The sequence below is a fragment of the Mercurialis annua genome, linkage group LG8 (assembly GCF_937616625.2).
Source record: "Mercurialis annua linkage group LG8, ddMerAnnu1.2, whole genome shotgun sequence".
NCBI lineage: Eukaryota > Viridiplantae > Streptophyta > Magnoliopsida > Malpighiales > Euphorbiaceae > Mercurialis > Mercurialis annua.
In genome coordinates, this window is record NC_065577.1 from 2,467,444 (window position 1) to 2,485,215 (window position 17,772).

A 17,772-nucleotide genomic window follows, 5' to 3' on the forward strand; every position below is an offset into this window, starting at 1 on the left:
ACCATTCAATAAATTTAAATTAAAGAAGAAAGATATTCTCATTTGAATGAATAGAATAGATACTAGGCGTTTTGATTCTTCAAATTTGATAAAGTATGTCGCTTCGGGAGTGATCGGAATGCAATTAAAAAATATTCGTCTTTTTTATCTAAGCGTCTCATGTTTTGCAGAAAAAGGTTGGATTTTATATTATACCTTGGTCGAATTGTTGTTTACTATGCTATATCATGTTCCTATTGTTCCAATTCAACAAAATTTCATAAGAATGGTGTTTGATCAATAAATAATAGAAAAGAATCCATTTTAGGTCCTTAAACTATAATTATTTTATTCATCCAGTTTTTAAATTATTTTTTGTCCTTATCTGATCCCTCAACTTAGCGAAAAATTATTTTTAAATCTCTAAACCATAAAAACAACATTATTTCGTTATTTTCAAAAATGCAATTTGTTATCGTAAATAGTGTCGTTTTTGTTAATCAATTACTCAAAAATGATTTTTTATTTTGGTGCACGATCAAATAAGAATAAAAAATAGGTTAAAGATCGAATGAAAAAAAAACAAGTATTGCTTAAGGATCTGGAAATGAATTATTTCTAAAGAATAATAATTTGTATATTTAGATGGAAAAAAAAGAGCATTTAAAGCTCTAATATTAATAAAATAAGAAAAAATAATTTGTTTTGTTAGCATGAAGTGTAGTAGAGTAGCGGATGTGCTCTAAGAGCATCCCAATGGTATTCTTTAAAATAAAGAGCATCTTTTATAAAATAAAGAGCATCTTAAAGATAAAGAGTGATATTTAAAATTTTACTCCAATAGACTCTTTAATATCAGTTTTTTTATTATATATAATTTTAATAATTAATAATAAAATAAAAGTATTAAATAATAATAATATTAAATTAATTTTCTCTCTAATATTAAATTTTATTTTGTTTTCATATAAAATATTAATAAAATATTAAATATTGATAAAATAATTTTTATTTATTTAATGTTTTATTCATTTATTTATTCATTTTTTTGACTAAAAGTAAAAATATAATATTTAAAAGTAAAAATAACCACCTTATTTTTTAAAATTTAAAATTTTACTATTTGACAAATGAAGTAGAGAGTGAAAATGACTCTCTACATGTGGAGAGCCATTTTCACTCTCTACTCTAAATATAAAGAATAGAGAGTCCATTGGACTCCTAATTTATTGTCAAACTCTTTAATTTAAAGAGTTTGACAATTTTAGAGAGTCCATTTGGGGATGCTCTAATCTTTCTAAATAAAAATAAATTGGACAAAACTATCAAATCAATTTAATATCATAAATCAATAACGACCCATGAAATTAATTAAAGAGTATAAAAATCTCATGAAAGAAGAATTCTTGAAATTGAAGAAAAGGAATAATAAATGAGAGAGAAGGACTGCTTTGCTGGCAATGGCCAAATAGCTGACTGTACGTGCGAAACTGTCTTGCCAGCTCATCCCCCCACTCTATCGCTTTCTCTTCCTTCCCACCCAAATATTTCCCCTACTTTCAGTTTTACTGTGCCTTTCCGTGCGCTCGCTTTCCTCATAAACCACACTCTAACCATATTATTGATTGCATCCAATTAAATTTATCTTCTTTATTTTCCTTTTTGTCATTTTTTGCATTACTATTTTTTAAATTATTTGTTTTGTTATTCTCTTAACATGATTATAGAATTAAATATATCATACATTTTTATTATTTAAAAATTATATATATATATAGTAATTGTTGGTAAAATAATTCAAGTTATGATATTATTTATAATTTTGTTCACATAATAAATAAAATAATATATAAATTTTTAAGGTGTGATCAAAACTATCGATTATGATTTATTATTCTTGAATAAATAATATTGATATGTTGCTTTCCAAGTATATATATTTATAAATCCTTTTTTCTATATCTATATACCATATAATAATTTTTTTTTTTACCAAAGGCTAAATTTTTTATTAATAATAACGAAAATTATATAAACGGTTTCTCAACATACTGAGTCAACTATTCTAGAAAAGATGATGAGAGCTGTAAAAATACAGTCATCGACTAGGGCTAAACTAACCACCAAAAGTCACCCAAATTTGTAGACTAAAAATAGATCTAATAATAAAATCTAGATTTATTGAACGTTCTAAGGAAGTCTAACTTCGAATGCACGACTGATCACATCTTATGTGATACATCTGTTCTCTTGAAGATTAACAACAACATCGATATTGACGCAAAACATACCTGTTCTTGATGAAATCCGTCGTAAGATGCTGCCTATAATTGTTTCAGAGATCCAAGTCGTTTGCACCGGAAAAAACAATTTCATCTCCAAAGATGAAAAAAAACTACTCTTAATTTCAATTAGATTAGATCTAATCTCAATTAAAATATTATGATAGAAAATAATTTCTAGATCTAGACCAAAATTGGCCAATAAAAAAACTTTATTCAAAAACTAAAGATAAAAACTATGAAAAAAACTAAATTTGAGAGATTGGTGGGGTGATTTTTGACCAAAATGGCCAAAAACCACCCCCAAATGAATAAGAGAAAAAAACTTATTAGAGTTTGAGAGGTTTTTTAAAAGAGAGAGACGACTAGGGTTTTTCAAAAGTTTCATAAAATAAATTAAGACCATTAGTTTACTTTATACTTTGTTAAAATACACGATACTACATGAAATTAAACGAATGAATTGAGTTTAAATGAGTTTGCATGAACAGTATAGTCAAATTTACGAGACACACAAAAATAGATAAAACGGGTTTATTCTGTCTAACATGTTTACTAATTGTATTAATATATTAAGTAATTTATATGATAATTCATAAAAAAAATGACTAATTAAGCAATTTATTTTAATTTATGCTAATCTAGTGCTATAAAACGTTTTAATTTCATCTGAAATTTTAACTTTGATATCTCCCTTATCATTTCTTAATAAAAGACAATACTAAGCTCATAAATTTATTAAAAGACTAATTAGGAAATGACTAATCATCTACCACTAATGATTCCCCCTCTTATCTGTTTCTAAGTTTCATAACCATGTGAACTAGAGAATCCTATGAAAATTAATCAATTAATTACACACTAATCACATAATTACAAAATAAGAGATCTCACACCTTCAAACTGAGCTTGACCACATTATACCATTTACTCATTTAATCCAATAGAACCCAGCTAATATATTACAGCTAATATATCACTCATTATTTTATTAATTATTATTATTCCAATTGCCAACTCTTATATATCCCCCAACTTCTTCAAACCCCCATCTCTCCCCACTTTTTCAAATCCCACCACCACTCCAACCACCGCACACGGCGGCGCCACCACCACTACAAAAATGGATCCATGCCCATTCATCCGGATCCTAGTCGGTAACTTGGCAATCAAGTTTCCAAACTCATTTTCAACCCTAAAAAACTCATATTTTTGCAAGATTAAGCTCAAGAATTTCACCACTCAATCAGCAAAAGTTCCCACACTGCAAAATCAAGAAAATAACTGCGTTTCAAATTCTTTAGCGGCAAGTTTCAATCTTGACAGTACCCAAATCAAGAAAATCACGGCCTCTACAAAACCCACAAATTTGATTCTTGAAATATACTCTCGAAGTGAAAATTCGTGCGGGTTCGTGAAGAGTGAGAAGCTTGTGGGGAAAGTTAGGGTTTTAATTGACTTGAAAAAGTGTGAAACTAGGGCTTGTGTTATGCATAATGGGTGGATTGGAATTGGGGAAGATAATAATAATACGAAGAAGAAGATTGAGTTTTATTTTTGTGTTCGAGGTGAACCCGACCCGAGATTTGTGTTTCAATTTGGTGGCGAACCTGAGTGTAGTCCCCAGGTTTTTCAAGTTCAAGGAAATCTTAAACAAGCTGTTTTTACTTGTAAATTTGGTCTGAGAAACTCTGGAGAAAGGTAATTTGCTTTTATAATACGAGAAAAGGGTCGATTCGGTGTCTGAACTTGTGCGGTAGAGTCGATTAACTCATATTTAGCCAAAATGGATTCTCGTTGTCCGTGAACGCGTTCGTTTTATATAATTTGGAGTTAATTACTTAAGATTAGAGAGTATTAGTCCTATAATTAACTAAAATTGTTAAATGTGAGTTAATTGATCGTGACGTATAGGCGTTAGAGACGGGGAAAACCCTTTGATTTGGTTTTTATTTTTTTTGTTAAAATCTATTTGAGTGTTGTAGTTTATCGTTTTATTTATTTTTTAACAACATTTTTGAAATTTTTGTAGTTTATATTTATCTTGTTATGTAAAAATATTACTTCTTCCGATTCGATTTTTTTTATTTTGGTGTTTTTTCAGTTTCAGTGATCTATATTTTTCGGAAATCTCTTTTATATTTTTTTTAAAAATTAATTTTGCGATATTTTGCCGTTTTTCATTTCAATTTATTGATGATTTTTATTGAAATGCTGATTTTTAAATCTTACATTGTGATTTTACAGGCAATCAATTCTAGAACCAAGCACATCAAGAAATTGGCTCGGAAATGAAAAGGACCAACCAACAAAAGAAAGAAAGGGTTGGACCATCACAATCCATGATCTATCCGGGTCACCCGTTGCAATGGCATCAATGGTCACACCATTTGTCCCATCCCCGGGTTCGGATCGGGTCGACCGATCCAACCCCGGAGCCTGGTTAATCCTCCGCCCATCACTCGGTACATGGAAACCATGGGGCCGCATGGAAGCATGGCGGGAACCGAAAACCAATGAGTTGGGTTACCGGTTCGAATTAATTCACGACACTGCGACCGCCACTCCAACGAACACCACGTTAGTCAATTCCACCGTGAACACTAAAAACGGGGGCAAATTCACCATCGACACGACTAATAGTGTTACCACTCCGGTTTGCAGCCCGCATAGCAGCTGTGATTTCGGATCTGGGTATGGGTCAGGTTCCGGGTCATGGTCCGGATCCGAATTCGGAGTTTTTTCGCAATTTTTGTACAGAGGATTCGTAATGTCGTCCACGGTGAAAGGCGACAATAATTGCAGTACGCCGGAGGTGGAAATCGGGGTACAGCATGTGAATTGCAAGGAGGATGCGGCGGCTTACGTGGCATTAGCGGCGGCGATGGATCTGAGTATGGATGCGTGTAAACTATTCTCTCAGAAGCTAAGGAAACAACTGAGGCAACAACAGAGTCAGAGTTTTGTCGTTTAATTGAGGATTCAGTTGTCGTTTTAGGATAATTTGATGAGTTGGTTAGGTTTTGGATTCTTTTGGCTGACATTTAGTTACAGAAGTTTTTGAGCTGGATGTTTATTAAATTGTTTAATTTTTTTTTTTTTTGTATAGTGAGGAATGACTAAGCAGGCTTTATTTAATTATATATAAATAAACAATTCTTTTAATTCTTTTCTTGTGCTATGTGTTTTGTTAATGTATTTTTTTATTTAAAAGTTCTATTGTTTTAATAATCAAATCGGACCGGTTGATTTTACCGAGAATTAGAGGTCAGTTCAGTCGGTTCTTCCTTCAAATTAAAATTTAATTCAACCTTTTTGAATCGAAATTGAATAAATAAAAAATCATTGAATTCATTAAATAGCGAAAAACTGTTTTACGTACGTGTTTAAACTGTAAACACATTAGTTTTTGAAATTATTTTATTGTAAGGAACCATATGCTTACACCAAGTCGGCCAGGGATTTGAGTTTTAAAATACTTATAAATTTATTGGTCATAACTTGAAGACCTTGTAAAAGACTTTGTAAACAGAATCCAATGTTGGTGGAAATTGCAAAGAAAGTTTTGAAATTATAACTAGGTCAAACTTAACAATTCAAGCTTAATAATTTCTTTATATTTATAATTTTGGAGTATATTCCTAATAAATAATTTAAATATTTTAATCCAAATTCATACCTATTTTTGATATTTATTTATTTTTATAAATAATTATTTTACATAACTAGTATTTGATTTTAGTCTAGAGAGAGTTGTATAAGTTAGATATAAGAATTATATAATCGAAAATAAATTTAAATGATGTTTTGATATAATTTGTTTCAATTCGTTAAATAATAGATTAAAATATTTAAATTATTTTTAAAAGTTATATTTAATAAAATGATCAAAATAACTGATAACTTAGATATGTCTAAAATTAAATTACTGCTTTCCTAAAAAAAATAGTGCTATCAATATAGAGTATTATTTTTAAGAACATAGTTCATAACTTAAATATGTCTAAATTAAATTAGTGCTATACAAATTTCACTAATAATTTGTAATTAATCTCTGAATATGTATGAATAATGCTGAATCAAGAAAAGTGAATCTGTAATGTCAAAATTTAAATCTGAGATGAATTAAAAATTGAAATCTGAATTATGAATTATTCTGTCAGAAAAGGGTGCAAAACACTTATCCTAGTATGATAGCTCATACCTTTTCCAAATAAGATGAGAATATAATATTTATCCTATTGTTTTCTTCCGGGATGCATAGCAAGCCAAGGGTGTTTCCCGAGTCCAAACGATGTATAATTATACAACACAATCGTTGTGCCATATTATTCGGACAATAAATCAATAGTACGCTGATTATGTGAAAAATTGAATGATAAAAAAATAAACAATAATTAAAAAATTCCCTATTATAAATACTCATTATCTTGTTGTAAAAATAACGTGACGCAATAGCTATATGGGATAAGCACTCCTAAACGATTGACTTGGTTTATCTATTATAAAATTTTAAGATAAAAATAATTTACATTTTAAAACATTAAAAAAATCAAAAACCAATCCGAATCAAATTTACCTCTCTAATTCAGTTTAATTTCTGAATTTTCAATGCCAATCATTTTCAAATCTTTTTACTATCGGACCACCAATAAATAACAATTTCAAATAGTAGCAATATGTTTGATTGTCATTTTCTTATCGGAAAATTCTTACCTAGACCCGGTCTATAAATTTCTCATGCACCTACCCAATAGAAAAGGAAGCATTAGGCTTGTGAATGGGAGAGGTGGTGGGGTTGTAAATTGTGATTAACATTTTATGAATCAACAAGACTTGGTTTTTAGCTAACCAAGTGGTGCTATCCAACCCATACATATTGACCGACTTTGATTTTGCTTAGGCAAAATATATCTTTGGATCCCTCTATTATCACTTTTTTTTAATTGGATCCATCCACTACAACTTGTATGCGATAGAGGGACTTAATTATTACTATATTAAAAATACATTAACTGAAACTTAAAAATAAAAATGAAGAGATCTAATTCAAAAAAATGGGATAGTGCAAAGACTTAAATTTGTGTTTTCACTTTTGCTTGCACTTCAAAATGACTTGACATCACAAACTTATCGATTAAAATCAAAATATTTTAAACCGATGCCACACATAAATCTTAACCGTAATCAAATTAACCAAAAACAAAATTAACCGAATTAACCAAAACAACCAGGAAGCAGACAATCTAAAGATGAAACTCAAACTAAATTTTCTCAACCTAAACTCATTCCAATTGCAACATCTATGATACATTACCATTGAACAAAACCTTTCTGCTTTTAAAAACAACAAACATCAGCATACACCTATAGAATAAAGTTAAATAATTTAAACAAATCAAGTTACCATAAATTACACGGATACGAACCCGTTAACAACATCAAACTCCCCGTTAACAACGTCGAACTGCAGACATTTCCCTGAAATGCTAAAAAAACACGCATACTGACATGTGACAGAGGTTGATATTTCGAGTCGACTCCAAACTTCAAGTCGCTCAGTAAGCACGAAAAGATGTTTTGTAAGAGTTCTTATTCTGTTGCTGCATCGCGGCTGTTAACAGCTTCTGAGTTATTATCTGGAAGCGTACCCAAATCAATGCGAGCCTCTTTCTCGTCTTGTCCAATGGAAGAATCGGATGTGTCAATGGGGTCATGAACAACTTCAGTCCCATCGCCATCTGTTGCAGAAGAGTCCGTGCTTTCGTCGGTCTCACCTGATTTACTCTCGATGATCAAGTTCTCATTTTGAGAAGCATCGGTAGTCTCATTTTTCGCTGAACTTGAGTCAGTATTGACCTCTACTTCAGCTGTAACTTCAGGTTTAACGGTCGTATCTGAACCATTATTTGAGTCTCCAAAAAGCGAGTCACTATTCGCATTTATATCCGAGATATTTGAATTAGAAATCAGTTCCTTGCCATCAGAAGTGACCGCATTGTTGACTTGTTCTGATTCAGTGGTTTTTAAGCTCAACGTTTCCCCATCACCACCACTGGTCACATTTTGAGATTTATTTGAATCATACGTCTCTACCGTTTCATTCTTCTCGGTCGTACCAGAAGATTCATTGCTCCCATCAGCTGGATTACTGCCACCTTCTGCATTCACATTCATCGTGTCATTGCTTGCTTCAATCTGAATATTAAATTGGGAATCTGTCGTTGCATTATTCGGCAGCTTTTCAGAGTTGATAATCTCATCACCCTTGTCTTCACCATGAGTGACATTCAATGAAGGGTCACTCTCACCATCTTTCAGCGGTAGTGTCGAGTTATTCTGATCTCCACTGTGATTATCGGAATTCATCTCCAGTTCTGAATTATTCAATACTGAGTTCACATCTGAGCTATCCGAACTTCCTTTCTCAAGGTCCATGCTTATGGCTGGGGTATCATGGGTCACCGCACTGGAAGCATCATCAGCCCTGTAATTAACTTCCCGAGCCTCGTGATCATGTTGTACACCGCCATCGTGATCCCGATCCTCAGTCGAAGCTTCATTGTCTATTAGAGACTCCTTATTTTCACCTTCATCATTTGTACTTTCCTTCTCGTCACCTTCTAATATTCTCTCTTTCTCGTCATCGACAAAATCCTCACGATCAACTTCTCCTTCTGTCTTCTCTTGATCATGTTCATCTATCTCATCATCGCCCCCTCCTCTTCCCTCCTCTTCCGTTTCTTCACTCTTAGTTTCTTCTTCTTCTTGCTCTTCATCTTCGGGCTTGTTTCCTTCATTTTTCTCTCTCTCTTCCTCTTCCCGTTTAGTTTCTTCATATTCTCGTGCCTCATCTTCATGCTTCTTTCCGTCTTCTCCCTCTTTTGCTTCTTCCTTCTTAAAACCTTCTTCCCCCTCTTCTTCTTCTTCTTCTTTGTCTTCGGGATTGTTTCCGTCTTCTCGCTCTTCCTCTTCACGCTTAATTTCATTTTCTACCTGCTTTTGCTCAAGTTTATTTTCTTCATTCTTATTAACTTCTTCCTCTGTTGTTGTTTCTTCTTCATCATCTTCCTCGTGTTTATCATCTTTACTCGTCTCCTGCACTCGAGGCAGTAGACTTTTCCTTCCTAAGATTGAGAAATCGTCACCGCTCTGACTTCTGATAGAGACCTTTGCATCTTTCTCATCAAACTCCTTCTTCTTCTCATGAGAATGCTTGACTTGATAGATTAACCAGAAGCAGACACCAAGCAATAAACAAATCTGAAGAGCATGCTTAGCCTTGAAGCCTTTGGATCTAGCGTTTCTATTTGGTGTCCGTTTAATCATGACGGACTCCAACAATCTACTGCTCGTGTCGCCTTCTGGATATGGCAAGTAAAAAAACTGCATATGGCCAAAAATTCAAAATTAATTAATGTCACGGTTAAACTTAAAATAAAAAACGTAAACTGATAAAGATAATAAAACTATAATACTGAACAACCAAATTAAAACTCTACAGTATGAAATCCTAAGAAGCTACCAAATTCAATAGTTTAGCCAACAACGGATACATAAAACCCCGAAGAACAGTCCCAAAATTTTATGCAGCTCGTGGAACCGACACCCATTTAACTAGCTTAAATCTACCATGCACCACGTGAATTTTCTAAAGATCTCACACAAAGTACAAAAAATAAGAAAGTTAATAAAAGAAAAACCAAGTCCACTAGTTTTAACCAAGTCTGGAGCCTTTATCAGACACATTAAAGCAACTTTTTAACTATATTTCTTCAATCATTTATTACTTAGAAAAATGTAGGTATTGAAATCTATTGCCCTCCCAATCAAGGTACACAAAAGATAGTCTCCTTCCAACTCTGAAAAGGTCCACGATATTCAAGTTGTTTAAAATACAATATCACTTCAATTTTCAAAACAAATTGACGAGACTTAGCTACAACTTCGATGAAACACCTAATTTTATGATCATTTAGGCGGTCTCCTTCAAACTTTTGAAAAGGTCAACCATCTTCAAGTTTTATAAAATACTATATCACTCCAAATTTTAGAACATATTGACAAGACTTAGCTAAAACTTCAATGAAACGCCTATGATCATTTTTTATATCAAGTGTTCGGAAAAGGCACAACCGAGACAATTTTGTTCTCGTAATTACGTCTTTCATAGTTGTTATTACAAGAAACAATTAAGATGATCATAAAGGGAGTTCAATCTAGTGTAATGTTCAGATTTTGATATGCAAACCGAGAATTTTTGTAGGACTGACTAACATTACTTAGAACAACACAATTTACACTCTCATTTCTATCATATTCCTTTTGAACTTCAAAATAAGCATTCAATTTTTCAGTCTAATTTCATACCAGAAAATGTAAAATTCATTAAATCCAATCCAAACACAAAATGGAAATGGCTTACAATACAACAAAAGAAAGCTTATAACTTTTTATAGAATTAGAAACACAATGCAAAAGGAGGAACCCTAAAAATCAAATCTACAAACACAAACACTAAAACTCAAAATTAGCAAAAACCACAAATTAAAATCCTAAAAATCTAAACTTCTCATCATTAAAATCAAAACCCATAACGCCAAAGTACCTCAAAACAAGTTCCCAATTAAAAAAAACAAACACTAAATCTTCCAATTAGCAAAACCCACAAACTAATAATCCAAAAGATTTGATCTATTTATCATTAAAATCAATACCCACAATGCCAAATTAGCTCAAAACAAGTTTCCAATTACAAAACCAACAAAATATTCATCAAATGGCCATTAAAAAAACTGTAAACAGCTCAAAATAATCCGAAAAAAAAAAGATAATTAATCAATCAATCTAAGTAAAAAATGAAGTACCTGAAGATGTAGAGTGAGAGAGTGGAAAATATTTATTGCTTGAGCTATTAAAAATGACTAATCTAAGCAAGGAATTAGAGATGGTTAAAGAAAGGGCAGTTCTTTTTTTGGAAATTTGAAGGGTTTATGAAATGAAACTCTAGTTTAGTAAAAGATTTGATTTTTTCTTATTTTAATATTTTTATTTTGATCTTGAGGTGAACTATTTTTTTATTTTTTTATTTCAAGTTGTGGAAAGTTTTTAGAGGTTAAGTGATTTTAAGTGGAAATTGTGAGAATTAGGAAACTTCATCTCTTTTAGTTTGTTAAAAATGAACTTAGGATATTAAATGAATCTTAGGCAGTTAGTGGGTAGTGGGTAGGGTGGTGGGTTGGTTTGTTTACATGAGTGTTTTAAAAACCGGACCAGATGGTCGAAGCGACGTAGCTTTCAGTATATAGTCAAGGGCGGAATTAACGTAGCTATCGGAATGTTATCCGAAAATTTCAAAAAAATATAGAATTTGTAATAAAGTCAATGCTAGAGGAAGGTTATTCCCGATTTTAAAAATAATGGAGGGTCAAAGATGAATTAGATGGTCACAAATCATTTATTTCAGACTGAAAAAAATTCTCCCGTAATTGTTTAAAATCAATTAATCCAAGTACTAATTTAATTGATTTAGTAAAAATATATAAATTTACATAAATAATTATAATCTGAATATTTTTTATAAAAAAAATGAGCTATACAATTAAAATGTAAATATAAACATAAAATTGTAACTAGTCAATACATCAAATTCTAACTAATGAATAAAGACTCGAGCAGTTTTTATAATCTAATCGATACAAAAAAAAATTGAATTTCATTTTTCTAATATGTTCAAAGAGATTGTACCATAAATTTTACTTTAAAAAAAAAAATCAAACTGAACTAAATTATAGTAATGGAGTATATGGTCAAATTAGTTGAACCGGTCGGTCCGGTTTAATTCTTACAACACTGGTTTATATTGCATATATATTATTTATTAAATAGTTCATACATATATAAAATATTACAAATTAAATTAATAAAAACTTTAATGTTTTTGTTATTTAAGTTATTTATTACTATTAAACCTTATTTGTCATTGTGGAAACAAGCCGATCATGGGTAGTTTTTGTTTGAATTTTGTATCGACCAGAGCTGGGCGTGATGGACCATGCAAATTTTTTGCCGTCCACTTCCTGCCTTATTTTCGGGGGTAACAATGGTGACAGATTAGAGAATAGATAAAATATTAATTAATCCGACGCTTGTGCTTTAATTCACGTGATATTATTTTATTTAAAATTAGTTTTAAATTAAAACATGTAATTTGAACTAACAAAATTAAAATACATAATTATAAAGTGAAGTAATATTAATCTATGGGTAATAATTTACTTTGATTATATTTGAACTATGGCCTTTGAACTGATTTTAAATTTTAATTTGTATTCTAATTGGTGTAATTCGTTGAGATGAAGGTCATTTTACAACAATGAATGAGTGCCAGCTTAGCACCGTATATAAATTTGAAAAAAAGTGGTAGTTCGTGTATGAAAATGAAAAAAATTAAAATGAGAAAACATGTAACTTTCGTGATTTTTTTGACATTCCCTAAAATATACATGGGTGTAACACATTTTTGTTAATTCAGACTGTTAAAAATCAATTTAGACATTTAATGTTAGTAAGAATAAAAGAGCATACATTAAATTTTAATAAAGTTTAAGTAAAAAATAGATAAAAAAAAATTATCTTAGTCGTACTAAGAGCGCATGAAGTTTTTATTTTCGTAATAGAATGATCTAATGTCTATAAAGTTATATGAGTAGGAAACCAATATTGACAAATATAAATATAGGGATTTAATGGAAAAAATTAGACTTTACAGAGACCTAAATACGAATTTTGCCTAAATTTTGACACAAACATGTATAGAATGTAATGAGATTGTAATATATTTGCACATTAGAAAATGTGAGATAATCCATACAAAAAAACCCTAGGCAAAGAGGCAAAGAATAAAATGTAATCCTCCAAAATAGCACAAAGAGAAGCTTGAAAGAACAAGTTATTCTACCAAAAAAATACTCATAAAAGATTAAACAAAGTACACAATTTCTCACTTTCTTAATTTCTTTTCAAAAAGGCTTTGATTTGAGAAAGCCTGAGACATATTCAAAGCTTACTATACAATACTTTATCCAGAAATTAAGCTATCATCAATTATGATTTACACACTAATTATCAATGGTTTTGCCTGACCATTTTGTTCGATCGACCGTGAACCAAAAAATCAGTACGGTTCAATTTTGTCTTGAAAATTAAATTTTCGGTTCAACATCTTTGAATTAGACAAGAATGTAAAAAGTATTGAAAACTATTGAACTGATAAAACCGTAAAATTTATATGATTTCGGTATTTATAGTTAGAGCATGATTTAATTATTAAATTTTAATCATTCACTAAACTTTGACTATGTAGACTAATATATGTGTGTGTGTGTGTATTTTTAATTTAATTGGTTGAATTGGTGTCGTTGAACCGGTTGAATCATAAACAAGCGGCCATATCGGCTCGGTTTTTAAAACACCTGCTAATATTCACTGAAGAAACATATTACTTAACTAAACTAAAGTAACTAAACTGAAATTTCATAATTGTGGAGATTAAATTAATGGAATTTTCACAATAAGAGGTCCTTTGCTTCTTTGAAAAGATATTCTTTCTTTAACAAAACACTACGTTTTCTTTTCACATTTCCATGCAATACCTATATAAATATAGAGCATTTTAATCCTTTATATAATATTCCTAATATATACCAATTAATCCTTATTCATCAAAGATCGTTTCAAACTTTATCATGATCAAACTCATTGTTCTAGTTGGGTTTTGTATATTTAACGTCATCCAAATTTCATTTTCTTCTGTTGTATCTACTGGAAATTTCAACCAAGATTTTTTTGTGTCATGGTCTCCTAGCCATGTAAATACTTCCGAAGATGGCACGTCGAGAAGCTTGAAGCTCGATCAAGAATCCGGTACGAAACTTTACGTAGAATATATGAATTATCATGTTTCTTATAAGCTTTCATAATCGAATGAATTAATATGTCACAGGATCGGCGTTCGATTCGAATCAGATGTTTTTGTTTGGGCAATTTGACGTGCAAATAAAATTAGTTCCGGGCAATTCAGCTGGCACAGTTGTGGCATTTTATGTAAGTATACGTACTAAAGGATGTATTTGGTTCAAACTTCACAGAACCGAGCTGATTCGTATTATTCAAATTGAACCAAATCAAATTTGGTCAACCGTATTTGGTTCGGTTTGATTATTTTAATTCAGTTTACATTAAAAAAATTATATATAGTTTACGATATAATTTAATTTGATTGAAACTTTTCAATAGGGGAACTTCAATTATCTAATATCTAAACGTTAGAAACAAAATATATAAAAAATTTAAAATTGAAGGGAAACAGGTAATTTTAACGTAAATGTCGGGCTAAATAGTAATTTTGACCTCATATGTTTTTTTTTTGAATTGATGAATATTATTACAGTTGGCATCAAATCAACCCAATAGAGATGAGATTGATTTTGAGTTTCTTGGCAATGTGGCTGGCAAACCATACATTCTTCAAACCAATGTTTATGCTGATGGGTTTGATGATAGAGAAGAGAGAGTTAATCTTTGGTTCGATCCAACAATTAAATTCCATACATATTCTATCTTGTGGAACATTTATCAAATTGTGTAAGTGCCACTTTTTAACTATAACTTTCTCAAAAATATCAAAATATAAAATGCATTTGTGCACAATTGACAACATTTCTAATGTATAAAAAAAAATCCATAACTGATAATTGGTGAAGCTCGACTAAAATTTTGACTATTATTTTGAATTATTTTTAAATGGCTCTCGAGTTGGTTAAATTACTTTATAGATGAATTGTATTTTGTAGGATTTGTTAAAAAAATATATACTATTTCACATTTTGAGCGATTTAAGTATATTTTTAAAATTTGATTAAAAAAATTCAACCTTTTATATTTTGATATTTTTGGCCCAAAATTATTTTTCTCACCAAAAGATGTCGGTTTTTTTTTTCGATTTTTAATAAATAGAATAACCAAATAATAACATAGGTCTGTAAAATGGCAATAAATAAAGTTGAATTTTTATGTGCCAAATTCTAAAAAGTGTAGTTAAAAGTGTAAAAGCTGGGGAATTTCTTTTTTCTTTTTAAAATGAAAAATATCATAAAAGTTCACTAGTTTTATACGTTTTGTCATTTTAATCATGTCGTTAAAAAAAATCGTCATTTTCATATATTCCTACCAACCAGGGACGGAGTTAGGCTAGGGCCAGGCTGTGCCTGGGCCCTACCCCAATTATATTTTACTAGAAAATTACATTCAAAATAGATTAATTGATTGTGTTTTATATAGAAAATGCACTACTTTAATTAAAGAAAATAGGATAATTTTAGTGCATATTTTTAAATGTATAATATTTTGTTTTTTTTAATTGAATTGCGCCCTACCTCAATTTACGGTCTAGATTCGTCACTGCTACCAACTATCAATTTTTCTCAAATCCATATACAGTTCAAAATTCCGGTGAAAAATGCCGATGTGTCACCATTAGATTCGTTATGGCATGTCACTATGTGATTGTCAACTCAACAATTTTAACCGAATTTTTAAACGATATTATGGATTTGAGAAAAATTGATAGTTCGTGTATGAAAATTAGTACGATTTTTAAACGGCGTGATCAAACGACAAAATATGTAAAGTTGGTAATTTTATATGACATTAATCCTTTTTGAATAGTCCTTGCAATTTTTCCGAATTCTACATAACTACTTATAGTTGTAATTTGACAAAAAAAAAACCTTAATAGATGAAACTCTGTTGTTTATAATAGGTTCATGGTGGATTCAATTCCAATTAGAGTATACAGAAACCATGCAGACAAAGGAGTGGCATATCCAAGATGGCAACCAATGAGCATCAAGGCTAGCATATGGAATGGTGAAAATTGGGCAACAAGTGGTGGAAAAGTCAAAATTGATTGGTCAAAATCTCCATTTATTGCATCTTTTAGTAATTATACCATTGATGGGTGTGTTTGGACTGGAAATCCAAGGTTTTGTAGGGCAGATAGTGTTACAAATTGGTGGAATAATAAGAGATTTAATACTCTTACTTCTATACAAAGAAGATGGTTTAAATGGGTTAGGTTGCATCACATGATTTATGACTATTGTCTAGATAAAGAGAGATTTCATGACAATCTTCCAAAGGAATGTTTTCTTTCTAAATATTAGGTTTATAAAAAGGGAGAAATCGGCTCGGAGAGTGATCATACTGATATTCTTACTCTGTGAGAATTATGGAGGCTTTGAGTTCGAATTTCTACTTCGCCACATTCATCTAGTTAAATAGGGATTTAATTTTTATGGTGATTATAAATGTGTGCGTTGTTCTTAATGTATAGCTTATACGGTTCGTTGCATCTCCAATCTAAACAAAAACAGATAAATTATTCTCTTTTTTTCCGGATAGTATGCATAGAACTCCTATTAGTTTACATATGTAAATTTTATACATATGCATAGAACTTCAACAAGCTAATGAATTCATAAATTAGTAGAAGAAACACATTTTAATTAATTAAAAGTTAATAGTGAAAAAAATCAAAATCTTTATAATTTGTTGCAATTAAATTCAATTTTTTTATAATAATAGCTAAATTGCATTTTTTCGTTGCAATAATAGCCAAATTAGTGGCCAACTTTTTATCAAAATTAGGCTATTAGACTATTATTACAACGGAAAACTATAATTTGATTATTATTAGAAAATTAAAAAATTTGAATTAAATTGCAACAAATTATAAATGTTTGGATTTTTTCACCATTAGATCTTAATTAAAAAATAATACTCCCTCCGTCCCGTTTAAGAAGGAACAAATGACTTTTTCACATAGATTAAGAAAGCATTAACTATTATAATGCTTTCTTATTTTACCCCTATTTATAGTGTTGTATTTTATGTATATACTAATTATGGAAAGAGAAAATAAGGTAAAAAAGAAAAATTCATATAAATTGGCACAAAAAACACGATATGGCCTTCATAAGTGGGACAAATAAAAATAAGATATGTCCCTTCTTAAATGGAACGGAGGGAGTATGATTTTTTTTGATAATTTAACCGTATGATTTTTTTTGATAATTTAACCGGTTCAATAGTTATTAATTTTGAAGAGTTTTTTCATTTCAAAAAAGTTGGGTACCGATTTTCACACTCCAATAGTTGATGTTTGCACTCCATAATTTTCTTAGATTGACCAATTTAACCTTAAAATCTTATTCCTTTTCTCACTCACTCTCCTTTCTACTGTACTCTCCTTATTCATTTATGCTTAGCTGGAATAAATTGGCACATTATATAATTTACTTCTTGTGTTATACTCACTTTCAATTTTAGAGTCTGTATGACAAAAGTAGTTAGAAAGATATTAATTAGATTGTAAAGTATCAAAAGTGAACTTCCTTAATTTAATATATATACATTTGCATACTTATATTTTATTTTTAGTCAATTAGAT

General features: G+C 30.3%; 3 protein-coding genes across 4 annotated transcripts; 2 read left to right on the forward strand and 1 right to left on the reverse strand.

Moving 5' to 3' along the window:
- The first annotated feature begins 3,272 nt into the window (after window positions 1-3,272).
- On the forward strand, window positions 3,273-5,429 carry LOC126661267 (uncharacterized). Its single transcript, XM_050355096.2, has 2 exons — window positions 3,273-3,962; window positions 4,509-5,429. Exons 1-2 carry the CDS (start codon window positions 3,385-3,387, stop codon window positions 5,233-5,235), a joined length of 1,305 nt encoding a protein of 434 aa, XP_050211053.1. The 5' UTR covers window positions 3,273-3,384; the 3' UTR covers window positions 5,236-5,429.
- A 2,097-nt stretch (window positions 5,430-7,526) lies between these two features.
- On the reverse strand, window positions 7,527-11,279 carry LOC126660581 (uncharacterized). 2 transcript variants are annotated; one of them, XM_050354146.2, is made up of 2 exons: window positions 11,129-11,279; window positions 7,527-9,647 (listed from the first exon to the last, which is right to left on the reverse strand). In XM_050354146.2, the coding sequence occupies exon 2, from the start codon at window positions 9,588-9,590 to the stop codon at window positions 7,854-7,856; it is 1,737 nt and encodes a 578-aa protein (XP_050210103.1). In that variant the 5' UTR covers window positions 9,591-9,647; window positions 11,129-11,279; the 3' UTR covers window positions 7,527-7,853. The 2 variants fall into 2 exon arrangements, with proteins under 2 accessions (XP_050210103.1, XP_050210102.1); XM_050354145.2 differs by lacking the exon at window positions 11,129-11,279 and adding an exon at window positions 9,787-9,973.
- Window positions 11,280-13,974: 2,695 nt separating this feature from the next.
- LOC126659865 (probable xyloglucan endotransglucosylase/hydrolase protein 10) lies at window positions 13,975-16,709 on the forward strand. Its single transcript, XM_050353188.1, has 4 exons — window positions 13,975-14,186; window positions 14,266-14,366; window positions 14,713-14,906; window positions 16,084-16,709. The coding sequence occupies exons 1-4, from the start codon at window positions 14,009-14,011 to the stop codon at window positions 16,484-16,486; spliced, it is 876 nt and encodes a 291-aa protein (XP_050209145.1). The 5' UTR covers window positions 13,975-14,008; the 3' UTR covers window positions 16,487-16,709.
- Window positions 16,710-17,772: the final 1,063 nt, after the last annotated feature.